At 45.1% G+C, this 12,915-nt stretch overlaps 1 protein-coding gene across 1 annotated transcript in view; it reads left to right on the plus strand.

Moving 5' to 3' along the window:
* Positions 1 to 12,915, plus strand: part of SRBD1 (S1 RNA binding domain 1) — a 232,938-nt gene that overhangs the window by 22,153 nt on the left and 197,870 nt on the right. The window contains exons 3-6 of the mRNA XM_034764426.1: positions 2,722 to 2,862; positions 5,885 to 5,967; positions 7,682 to 7,847; positions 9,385 to 9,747. Of these exons, the coding sequence (XP_034620317.1) occupies positions 5,885 to 5,967; positions 7,682 to 7,847; positions 9,385 to 9,747 (612 nt within the window). The 5' untranslated portion in view covers positions 2,722 to 2,862. The remainder of the gene's footprint in view (positions 1 to 2,721; positions 2,863 to 5,884; positions 5,968 to 7,681; positions 7,848 to 9,384; positions 9,748 to 12,915) is intronic.

Raw genomic sequence — 12,915 nt, forward strand, 5'->3', positions numbered from 1 at the left:
TTTCCTTGCTGTTGCCTCTGGGGAGCTAATATTTGGCTGATTCTCCTGACTTATAGCATGTTTTAGTGACAACCATACTACACAATTCTCATAAGTTCATATGCATTAATGATGCACCTCTACCGCGATATAACGCTGTCCTCGGGAGCCAAAAAATCTTACCGCATTATATCGAATTTCCTTTGATCTGCCGGACTGTGCAGCCCCGCTCTCCTGGAGCACTGCTTTACCGCGTTATATCCAAATTCGTGTTATATTGGGTCGCGTTATATCGGGGTAGAGGTGTATACGTATATGGATAGAAAAATGAGTTTCAGCAGATCATAACCCTTTCCCTAATGCCTTACAAGGCATGCTTTATAAATAAGATTGCGTTTATATGAAAATGAGGAATATGGGGGTTATAGCACGCTTCCCCAAGGTATATAATGTCACACCCGCCACTCCTTCAATTCCTGTTTTTTTGGCGGTGGAGTGCATCATAACCTCACGCAGAAAGTCCTCTTTAGTTCTTTGTGGCCGCTTTCTAATTCTACACAGCTGTTCAGCCGGCGATAACAAAGAGGGAGGCTGGGCTCCCAAGGTCATCTCTCTCTGGGAAGCCAAAACGCAACATTTTACAGAAGCAGTATTGTTTGCAACCCACAGAACAGTGATTCAATGATTTAAAACACGGCCACTATTCACATACCTGTTACTAACTGGCTGACCCCAGGCAAGCACACATGAGCCACAAGACCCCCAAAATGGTGAGTAACCGCAGGGGCAGGGGAAATCAGTGTTCCCGGACCCTATTGTACACTGGGCACGTGGTTCTTGGGGAGAGCCAGCACTCTGGGCGGTGGGGCCTGATAATCATTTCTGTCCCCATATTTTCCACAGGCTGTGTTCATTATGGAAGATATTGTGCTGCTGAGGGTGAGCAGGGAATCAAGAGAGGGTCTTTTCCAAGACTGCGGCTTCTGCCCTGGCCCTTACGTGGCTTGTCTGAGTGCGGCAATGGTTCCCCCCGCTCTCCCCCGTGATGGCAGAGTGGCACGGGAAAGTTACCGTTAATGGGGCAAGAAACAGCAGCTCTGCCAAAGAACCTGCGGCAGCGGATTGCCCAGTATCTCCATGAGAGTTTCCTGGAGATCTCTGAGGCAGATTCCCGTGAAGTGAGGGAGTCAGTCAACAGCCTGTTCCGCTGCTCAGACTAGGCATGTGGTGGTACGTGCATCATACAGACACAAGCCTGCTTTCTACAACCCTCCTGCACCCAACAGCTTGCTTCAGCGATTCCCAAAATCAAATCCACTTAGTAGGGGCCTCCTCTTCTGTTTGCACTTCGCTAAAATCCGACAGCTGTGACTGGCTAGCCTCCTCTGGGGTAGAAAAGAGGTCCTGGCTGCATGCATCTCTGACCTCAGAGTCATCCTCTGCCTCTGGGTCCCCCTCCACATCCTAAGATTTCCTCCTGGCTCAGTCCACTCTCGACTGTCACGTGAACTACCAAAGTATCCACAGTGGCCTTCGCAGTGGAGGTGGGGTCACCACTGAGTATCACGTCCAGCTCTTTGTAGAACCGGCAGCTCGTGGGCGCAGCACTGGATTGGCGGTTTGCCTCTCGCGCCTTGTGGTAGGCATTCCGCAGCTTCTTCACTTTGACCCTGCACTGCAGTGTGTCCCGGTCATGGCCCTTTTCTGTCATGCATCATGAAATCTGTCTGTAGGTATCACAGTTCCTACGGCTGGAGTGCAGCTGGGACTGCACAGCCTCCTTTCCCCAAATGCTGATGAGGTCCAGCAGTTCGGCATTGCTCCTAGCGGGGGATCGCCTGGTGCTTGGAGCAGGCATGGCCATCTGAAAGATGCGCTGAGACCACTGCACGCGTCACCGAGCAAACAGGAAGGGGACGTTCAAAATTCCAAAGGAATTTAACGGGGTGAAGATGATGGTTGGTCACCTGAGGGCAGGGCAGTAGAGTTCAAACTGATGACCAGAGAGGCATGAACAGGCATTGTGGGACACCTCCTGGAAGGTCGATCGCAGTGCTATAATTGACCGGGTTGTCTACACTCGCACCGCGGTGTTGTACCCCAGCGCAGAAAGCTGTACGCCTCTTGTCAGGGTGGTTTTTTTACAGCACTGCAACTGCGCAGTTTCTGCACATTAAGTGGCTTGGCAGTGTGTACACCTCGGGAGTTACAATGCAGAAAGCTGCTTTACTGTGCAGAATCTTGCCAGTGTAGACAAGGCCTAAGACAATATGCTTGTAGGCCTTTTTTATTATTAACCTTTTTTCTCTCTTTGCTGTTGTTTTGAAGTATCTGGCTGAAGTCACTGTATTTTCATGCTGTTCACAGGCTCCCGAAGGGAAGTCTGTATATAGCAGGAGCAAAACCCGTTGGACCTGCTGAGGAAGTGTGGTTGGTAAATGGGGATGCTGTAACCTGGAGACCCAGTCTAAAAGTGGGGTGAACCATAGGAGTCCGCCTTGAAAGAAGTATAGGTGTGAGCCTGTCACTTGAAAGAGGTGCCACAGAGAGGCCCAGAGAGAGGTGAAATGTTCAACTCACCCTGAACCATTACACTAATATGTCCTGATTTTCAAGAAATTATAACTTTACAAACTTTAATAACGTTCTTTCAATGTAGTTATTTTGCAGAAGCTACAAAATTAAAATGAAATATCTTTTCATATGTCTTTTGTAAAAACAATAAAAATCTGATTCATGCAGGAGTCTGGCACGGTGACCTTTCAGCTTTAAAGATCAGAGGAAAAAGGAGAAAGAAGTGACTGCGTGAAGGAGTATCAGAGAGAAAAAACATCTAGCAGTGCAGCTTGTGAAGGAGAGAAGAGTAACTGAGAAAGCTAAAAGGTGAATAGTGTCCTGTGTGTTCCATGCAGATTTATAGCCTCCTCTAAGAGAGCAACATTCCCCCATTCACATGAATGGGATATCTGCCTGTAGAACAGCATTAAGAAACTGGTCTATTATTGACAATTGTTTTCTGCAGTGGGAACCAGTTCTGAGTGCAATTTAACTGCTGGTGCTGGTTGAGGTAGGGTTCAGTCATGCCTTCTGCAATGGTGCTGGGAAATGGTTTTGTCCTATCAACATTAGCAGTCTAGTACCAGTTCATGGGGGAGAAAGCTGCTGAAAACCACTGTTGGGAGTAGGTCAAGTTCAGAGTGCCTGGGTGGGGTTGATTTAAAGGGCTATGTTTGCAAAGGGACACAGTTTCCTGATTCACATGTGCAAATGTGTGGTTTTCAAGGCACATACCCTGCTTTGGAAAAACTGGCCCCAAACACCAAGGAACAAATTGATTTTTGTTTCTTTTTGGGCTATGCTCCTGACATGGTATCTGAAATTTTAATGCAGGCAGGTGCTGTCTTATAATTCTGGGATACAAACTCCACCTGTCTTCTTACAATGATACGGGCCAATCAGTTTAAAAAAAATCTGACCAATCCAAGCACATTTATTGCGGAGTTGTACCCACTGCTTGCAGAACAGAAACAGAGATAATTTCAATGTCCTGTTGTTGGCAGGGATGGATATAACATGCTGATAGGTAAAATCATGTAAAAAGTAAGATCTAGTCACCCTAGAGAACAAAAGCCAGTTTTAAGAGCCCATTCAATTAGCAGGACATCTAGATGTTAAGAAGGGTGACTCAAATTCAAATAAAAAGAACAGGAGTACTTGTGGCACACCTTAGGGACTAACAAATTTATTTGGGCATAAGCTTTCGAAAGCTTATGCCCAAATAAATTTGTTAGTCTTTAAGGTGTGCCACAAGTACTCCTTGTTCTTTTCGCTGATAGACTAACACGGCTACCACTCTGAAACCTAACAAATTCAAATGTTACCACTGGTCTGTGCACATGTAAGGCTAACAACTTCAAAAGCTCGGGGGAATAATGGGTAACTTAGCCATTTCCCTGGGAATGCAAGAGTGGATCCTGCAGAGATGAGCTAATCAAAGTGCTTAACTGATGGGCAAGGCTCAATCCTCTATGATTACATAAGAGAGGATATTTGAACCCAAACACAGCAGAACAGAGGAGGGGGAAGAATTATGTGGTGGCTTGCCAGATTTTCTTACAGAAATGGTATATAGGCAATTCTCTGTAAGTACATGATTTTAGGATCTTATCTACTATTAATTTAATAACATCTTGAAAATAATTGTTCTTGCTCTGGTAATTGTTTTATGCAATATGTTTGCTGAAGGATCAAAAATGGACACCGTGTAGAGTCAAGCACAGGAGTTTATTACACACAGCGCTGGCGGAGTGTCATTTTGCTTATCAGGCTCAGAGACACTGCAGAACAATTAATTACAATAGATTATATAAGGTGCTCATTGGGCAGAGAGAAACGACGGGGATGGGTTTCCTAAGTCCCTGGATAGGTTCTAGCAGCAAGACAAGATAAGCACACTAAGCCAATGGTCTAAAAGATTACATAATGGCTCCACCCAAGGCTCAAATTAACATATTGCGGACATATACACAAGGAACACAGAGGTGAGGTCTTTCTCAGCGCTTCATGTGTCTGTAACATATGAACATATGTCTATTAAAGTGTATAGGTTAAATCCTAATTTTGGGGTCCACAGGAATGCGGTAGCAGCTGTCCCAGTTGACCCAACAAGTACATTCCTGGAGATTTAAAGCAAAAAAGCAGTAATTAGTATTTAACAATAACAATTGTTTATAAGTTTACCCTTGCATTTCTGTGGGCTAGGATTGGCATACATCTCTGAGGGAAGGGTGTCATAACTTATGTCAATTTATATTAGGCCTCTCCCTGAACTCTGTCTGGGATCTGAGGGGTATTGTACCACTATCTCCTCCCTGCATTAGGGAGTAACCATGAGGTTTTTCTCAGCGCTTCATGTTTCTGTAACTTGCGATGAGGACGCCCAATTACATTCGGAGTTATGCTGACTCTGCTCACTGACTTGAAACACACAAGGTTATCTGTTTACCCCAACTTTCTCTTAGCTACGTATTGTTCTTTGTTAGCTAGTCCTCATCTGGGCCTACATGAAAAGTTCTTAGCAGAAACCGTAGTTAAGATTTTACATCCACAGCAAATGAATTTTGGCCCTTCATTTGCAAACAGTTTTTTTTTTTGAATATTGTTTTGTTTTGTGGTATCCAAATTCAAAGACTGGATGCAACTTGACTCTGAGGGAAGTGTGTGTACGTCTAACAACTAACCATTGTTGTATGGAGTATATGTAGCTGTCTCTCTCTGAAAACTAATTCCACATTCTTGGAATTTAAACTTTGTTTCTGGGTTGATCAGAGAGGGTGTTTGTAATCCAGGGCCTGTGGGCTAATTATTTGGAATTACTGCCTATGTACACATCGGGTTTGGGGAAGTCTGGCAAGTCGTGTTGTTAAGACACCATAATGCTGGTGAAATGGCATCCATTTTGTTAGGGCTGGTCCACATGCAAGTTTGCACTGAAACAACAAATCAATTTTCATTCATGCTTTATAACAAAGTGTGGATTAAAACACACTTAGTTATTTTGGTGCAAGTTTGTGGACCATTTTATTTCAGAATAGAAGTGTCCTATTTTGACTTAAATTGGTTAAAAAAATGGCATAGGTTTGTGTCTAAAATGATTGCATTGGCTATATGTAATTTCCCCCAAAGCAAAGTATTGTGGGATTAGATTGATTTGATGGTGTGGTCTAAATTCTTTAACATATAGGAGTGTATTCTGATCATACTACATGCAGACTTGTGTGCCAGTTTCCCACACTGTGAAAAGAGAATGTACTCCATAGGGTACAATTCTGATAGACTAGATGAGAGAGAATATTTTTGTAATTGATTGTTGTTGGTTTCCCCCCCCAACCTCTCTTCCTTTCAGATGTCAACTCTACCAAGGATAGCAAAATCTAAAGCAAAACCACTGGTATCAGAAGAAGATGAATTACCCTCCTTTCTTAAATCGTAAGATTAATTTTCCATTCAAATTCTTTGGTCGACACAACATATTTGTTACAACCCTGTTTCAGTAATGCATATTTGTTGCATATAATTTGCTTCAAGTTTGAGGTTGTGAGGCCATTCTGGTGCAGTATAAGTGAGACAAAGGGCTTTCTCAAGATCCCTGGTCAGAGGAGATGAAAGGATTAATGTAAAAAAGGGATTGATTTACTAAACACCCCTTCCCCCACCTGCATACTTAACACACACAATGAAAATAACAAATGGCAAAATGTGTGTTAGGCCTTGTCTACACTTGCAAGTTGGAGTGCATTAAATCAGCCCCGGGCGCCCTAACTCCTGAGGTGTCCACACTGGCAAGGCGCTTAGAGCGCCTGGACTCCGTGGCTGAAGCACCCCTGGTTATCCACCTCCACGAGAAGCATAGAGCTTGCTGCGCCCAGGGTGGAGTGCCGGGGTATCAGTGTGGACGACATATTGCATTACTGTGCTGTGATTGGCCTCCGGAACCGTCCCATAATCCCTTGAAGTCAAGTGGCCACTCTCATAATGGTTTTGAACTCGGCTCCAGGCATGCGGATATCCCCTTTCAAAGCTCTGTTTCTGACAGCCGGCATGCTTATCTGCTCCGGGACACAGAGCAAACCATTACTGTGAAATGCTCCTGCTGCAGAGGCAGGCGTGTGTGTGAGAGTGTGAGTGAGAGAGAGGCGGGGGGTGGGGGCTGGGGGCTGGGGGCTGATGCTGTTTTGTAAATTCAGACAGCCCTCCCCCCTGCCGCTATCTGAACTTACAAAACAGCATACTGACACACTTTCTGCCCCCCAAAACATGCTGTCTTTTCCACCCCATACCCACAACATACTCCCTGTCACACTCCATCCACCCATTTGAAAAGCACCTGGCAATCTAGTACTGTAGGATGTCCTGGAACAACGGGATTGGGAAATCTGCATCATGTGATGCTGTGCCTGCCCCATTAGGCCTTGCAAACCCTTTCCAAAGCACGTTGCAGCTACTTGCACACGGGGATAGCTACAACAATGCACTGCTCTCTGTGGCCTTGCAAGAGCTGCTCATGTGGCCACGCCACTGCGCTTGCAGCTGACAGTGTGAACTCATGGCAGCGCTTTCCCTGCTGCTGTCTCTGAGGGCTGGTTTAACTCCTGGTGTTCTACATCTGCAAGTGTAGCCAAGCCCTTAGAATAAAGACTAACTACTAAAGTCCCCAAAACAAAACCAACCATGTACAAACCTGTATGTACCACTTTAGCAAGGCCAGAGGTCTGCATGGAGTAGTGCTAGATCCTGCACTTCACTCCAGCCACTAACTGCAGTAGGATAAAAGGCTTTACTTATAGGCTCTGCATCCCTTCCTGCTCATCTTCCCTGCCCATTTCCCTTTACTTCAGAAAACAGCTTTACAATCTTTCTTAGGCTCCATCTATACTTAAAACTTATATTGAAAAAATCAGCCCCCTTAGCGACATAGTTATGCTGACAAAAATGCCATTGTAAATGCAGCTGTGTCAATGGAAGAGTGCTGCTGTTGGTGTAGTTAATGTTTGGGAAGGTGGTGTTCCCAAACTGGCAGAAAAACTCCTGCTGTCAGCATGCACGGCCTCTGTGCTTAGGGGACTGTATCGGTCTAGGCTCTGTAGTATAGATATAGCCTTACAGATGTTTTTTCCTCTTGCAATGTTTACTTTTGTTTCAGCTTCTCTGAATCAGAGGAGGAAGAGGAGGAGTGGGAACCAAAAAGCAAAGTGGCAAGTAAACGTAGGCTGCCAAAAAAAACTGAGTCAAAACCTAAAAAGGCTGCTGCTCCACGGTCAGCTGTGGTTAGGAAAAGGACCAGGAAGACAGCAGTAAAAGAGGAGCCAGTAGGTATCTGTAAGCAGGACACACATAACTACTAAAGCTGTCAAATGCAATGGCCAAAATTTTCCTACTGAGAGTTGTAGGTGCTCAATGCCTCTGAGAATTAGGCCATACATCTCTTTATAGCCATGAGGTTTATATATTAATTTAAAAAAAACCCTATCTACCTTGTCCCCTCCTTTAGAGGAAACGAAACAGCACTGAAATGTTATTTTGTTGTACTGCGCCTGCATTCTCTTCCACCTTTTCACAGCTCTGGTACTCCAGATAAATTCCTAGCACAATGGAAGGGATAGAAATGCTGTACATGTTATACTACCATGAGTTTAGTGTTGGTTCCATAGTGCAGCTTGCAGAATATTTTTCAGTAAATCTTTACCCAGCAGCAGTGAAGCCAGTTCAGTTTGAAGACCTAATGAGTATGTTTGAATGACTTTCCTTGTGTCTTTCATCAAATATTTGATACTAAAATATAAGAGTAGGGCCAAGAAATACTCAAGATTAGAAAAAACTGCAGGGAGGGTATTCATCACAAGGGAAGCTACTCTGTTTGTAACTTACTCTAATGTGCTTTGGTATTCCAGCGTGCATGGCCTATGTATAAGATCCCCTGTGTTTGGCGCTCCCTTTGTTACTGTGTTTGCCAGCCTTTGATCCTGGATCCCAAAGAACTTTGATGGAAAAACTGGGGCACAAGCCAGTTGTGACTTGCCCAAGGATTCTCAACAACTTAGTGTAAGGGATGGAATTGGAACTCAGGAGGTGCCTTCTAGTTCCAAACTCAGTCTGTTAGAGCAGTGGTTCTCAAAGCCGATCCGCTGCTTGTTCAGGGAAAGTGCCTGGTGGGCTGGGCCGGTTTGTTTACCTGACGCGTCTGCAGGTTTGGCCGATCGCGGCTCCCACTGGTCACGGTTCGCCGCTCCAGGCCAATGGGGGCTGCGGGAAGGGCAGCCAGCTTGTCCCTCGGCCTGCGCCGCTTCCCGCTGCCCCCATTGGCCTGGGATGGCAAACCGCGGCCAGTGGGAGCCGCGATCGGCGGAACCTGCGGACGTGGCAGGTAAACAAACCGGCCTGGCCCGCCAGGGGCTTTCCCTGAACAAGCAGCGGACAGGCTTTGAGAACCACTGTGTTAGAGCACTTAATTATATATACATGATGTAGGCAGTGAAACCCACGGAATACATTCTCTCCATAGGTAACCCTGTTTTAAGAGAGCAGTTTAAAAATAATTCCGAGATTTCTAGAGTAACTTTGATCTTCAAATCCCATCTCTACTAGGCTGCAGTTTTTGTTATCTTTTTGCTGGTCCTTTGAAGGTCTGCTTAAGACAGGCTGCACTGTAATTAGGGGCCTGATTTTACAATGCTGAACACCAACTGTGAGGCTCTGAGCACCTCTCAGTATAGGGCCATAACTTAGGAAAATGATGTCTGCCATCAAGTTCTTCATGTGACAACACTTATGTTAAAGCTGCTATGTTTTTATAGGACTAATTCATGATATTCAGTGTTTAATTTATTTTGATGGATTATTTGGCAGAATGTATCTTTGCCTATTGCTGCTGATGAAGACAGTAAAGATGGACTGAAACTTTTACAGCCTAAAGAAGACGGAGACCCCAAACCAAAACCTAGAACTAAAAAACCAAAAATGCCTCGGGGAACAAAAATAAATGTTAGTCAAGAAAAGATGAATAACCTAGATAGTGATGAAATACCCTCAACAAGTGCGCCTTTGATGGAAAATGAAGTAAAGCAAGAGAAATATGAAGAAGATTTTACATTTGATGAACCCCCTTTAAAAAGGATAAAATTGACAACATGTCCTCAAGGAAAACCAGTAAAACATCCTGGGAGCACCAAACACCAAGAGGAATTAGAAATGAACTGGGACATTGTGCAGGTATGACATCTCTTCCATTTCTTTATAGCAGTCGACTAAAGCTCTACTGTAGCTTACAGAAATAGGACTAACTTGGGCTCTGGTACACATTCGTGATCCTTATTAACTTCAATAAGAGCTGTTGACACATTCCAGGAAGTAGCATGGTACTCTTAAATAAATAGTGCTTGAGTTACTTTATTTACTACAGTTTGTTCTTAGCCTGAACATAGGCCATGACAAGATACACAGATGAAAGTTATAGTTCACTATAAAATGCCTCTGAATAACAAGTTTTACAAATTTCCATTCAGATATCATCTGACATTTATGACTTCTAGACAAACTTTGAATTAAAGATTGTTTAGCGATTTACAGAACAATCTCACTTTCTTCCTCTTTATCACCATTAGAGCTTGAGGGAGTTGCAATTCAAAGACTGTAGCAGCTATGGAAATCTTGAAAATTTAGGATTTTTTTTTTTTTGGCAGACTTCATAGTAATTTATAGAATGTAAGTTTTAAGTAAATAAATGATGGCCCATTTGTTTTGGAGATAGACTTCAGCATATATATTAGCCAGAATGGAACCTTCATCCAGATTGACTTAAAACAATAATGTCAAATAGTGTGAGGACATCTTCATGCATCCCAGTAGAATATTAACTTTGAAGCCTAATCATGACCATTTAAATGCAGATGTTGTAGAAATAGCCAGTTAATGCCCTTGTTCTACGAGGCTAGATGTAGCTATGGAACACTAGGACATGACTGGAATAGGGCAGCACATTGTAGCATACTCATGCTACTGTACTGTACAGCTTGCTACTACCTTAAAAATATTAGACTAGATTATCAGAATTCTCTCCCTGACTTCCTTGAAATTCTGCTGACTTCTAAAGGGAAGAAATTCCTTCAAATATTGTTGGCAAACTCCTTGAAGTTCTCCCATGTCCTCGTTTATTATCTAAGCCTGTGTGTGCATTATGCTGTTGGTTATAACTAGGTACTCAGTAAGGTACATAAGATATTTTATGTAGCCTCAAATGTGTTACTGTTAATGTGATTTGTATTATCACAGGTGAGCATGTGTGTGTTGTATAGTCATATAGAGTAAAATTTTCAGAGGCTTCTGAGTCACTTAGGCCTGGTCTACACTACGGGTTTAGGTCGACTTTAGCAGCGTTAAACCGAATTAAGCCTGGACACGTCCACACAACGAGGCCCTTTCTTTCGACTTAAAGGGCCCTTTAAACCGGTTTCTTTACACCACCTCCGACGAGGGGATTAGCGATAAAACCGGCCTTTGCGGGTCGGAATTGGGGTAGTGTGGACGGAATTCGATGTTATTGGCCTCCGGGAGCTATCCCACAGTGCTTCATTGTGACCGCTCTGGACAGCGCTCTCAACTCAGATGCACTGACCAGGTAGACAGGAAAAGACCCGCGAAGGTTTGAATTTCATTTCCTGTTTGCCCAGCGTGGAGAGCACAGGTGACCACGCAGAGCTCATCAGCACAGGTAACCGTCATGGAGTCCTCCCAGGATCGCAAAAGAGCTCCAGCATGGACCGAACGGGAGGTACGAGATCTGCTCGCCATATGGGGAGATGAAGCAGTGATAGCTGAACTCCGTAGCAGTAAAAGAAATGGAAAAGTATTAGAAAAGATCTCCAAGGCCATGAAGGACCGAGGCCATAACAGGGACACACAGCAGTGCCGCGTGAAAATTAAGGAGCTACGGCAAGCCTACCACAAAGCCAGAGAAGCAAACGGAAGGTCCGGGGCAGAGCCGCAAACTTGCCGCTACTACGCGGAGCTGCATGCGATCCTAGGGGGTGCAGCCACCACTACCCCAACCGTGTGCTATGACTCTCTCACTGGAGAAACACACAGGGAAGACGGTTCGGGGAACGAGGAAGATGACGATGGAGGTACTGTAGGTAGCTCACAGCAGCAAGGAAGCGGAGAAACCGGTTTCCCCAACAGCCAGGATATGTTTGTGACACTGGACCTGGAACCAGTAACCCCCGAACTCACCCAAGACCCTCAGGGCACACAGGAGACCTCTGGTGAGTGTAACTTTGTAAATATTTGTAAACATTACAAAAAAAAAGCAAGCAAGTCTGTTAACGTGTATGGGGATGGAGCGGAAATCCTCCAGGGACATCTCCAGAAAGCTCTCCTGGTTGAAATGGGGTGATTTTATTAAGGGGGACATTCAGAGGCGCCCGTTCCTGCTATTCGGACCAGAAATGTTCCCCGCTGTTAACCACGCGGTGGGGGGGAGGGGTGAAGTGATCATCCCAGAGAATCGTGTGTGTGTGTGTGTGTGGGGGGGTGGTTTACTTGTGTTTGTGCCGCATGTTAACCGGGAAACCGCAGCCCCCTCCTTTTACATTGAAACCCCATTTTAAATGGACAACCCAATTCATCCTTGATATGGGAAATGCGCTGCTGTTTGCAACCTTTCCCGCATGTTAAGAAGGTTAAATAAGCCAAAACACTGTGGCCTACGATGGCTGCCTGCAAGCTGAAATATGCGACCTTGTAATGAAAGAGTGTACCCATTGTTCCTTAAAATGTGTCTTTTTTAACCACCTCTCCCTTCTCCTCCACCAGCTGCAAATGTTTCTCCTTCGCAGAGGCTCGTGAACATTAGAAAGAGAAAACGTAAGACGAGGGACGAGATGTTCACGGAGCTGCAGATGTCCTCCCACGCTGATAGAGCACAGCAGAATGCGTGGAGGCAGTCAATGTCGGAGATGAGAAAAGCCCAACATGAACGAGAGGAGAGGTGGCGGGCTGAAGACGATAGGTGGCGTCAGCTTGCAGACAGACGGCAAGAGGCAATGCTCCGTCTGCTGGAGCATCAAAGTGATATGCTCGAGCGTATGGTTGAGTTGCAGGAAAGGCAGCAGGAGCAGAGACCGCCGCTACAGCCCCTGTGTAACCAACAGCCCTCCTCCCCAAGTTCCATAGCCTCCTCACCCAGACGCCCAAGAACACGGTGGGGGGGGGCCTCCGTCCACCCAGTCACTCCACCCCAGATGATCGCCCAAGCATCAGAAGGCTGGGCTTCAATAAGAGTTAAAGTTTTAAAATGCAGTGTGTCCTTTTCCATCCCTCCTCCCCCACCCATCCCAGCTACCTTGGCAATTATCCCCCTACCTCTGTAAGGAACTAATAAAG

This window comes from Trachemys scripta, chromosome 3, assembly GCF_013100865.1.
Source record: "Trachemys scripta elegans isolate TJP31775 chromosome 3, CAS_Tse_1.0, whole genome shotgun sequence".
In the NCBI taxonomy this organism is placed as follows: domain Eukaryota; kingdom Metazoa; phylum Chordata; order Testudines; family Emydidae; genus Trachemys; species Trachemys scripta.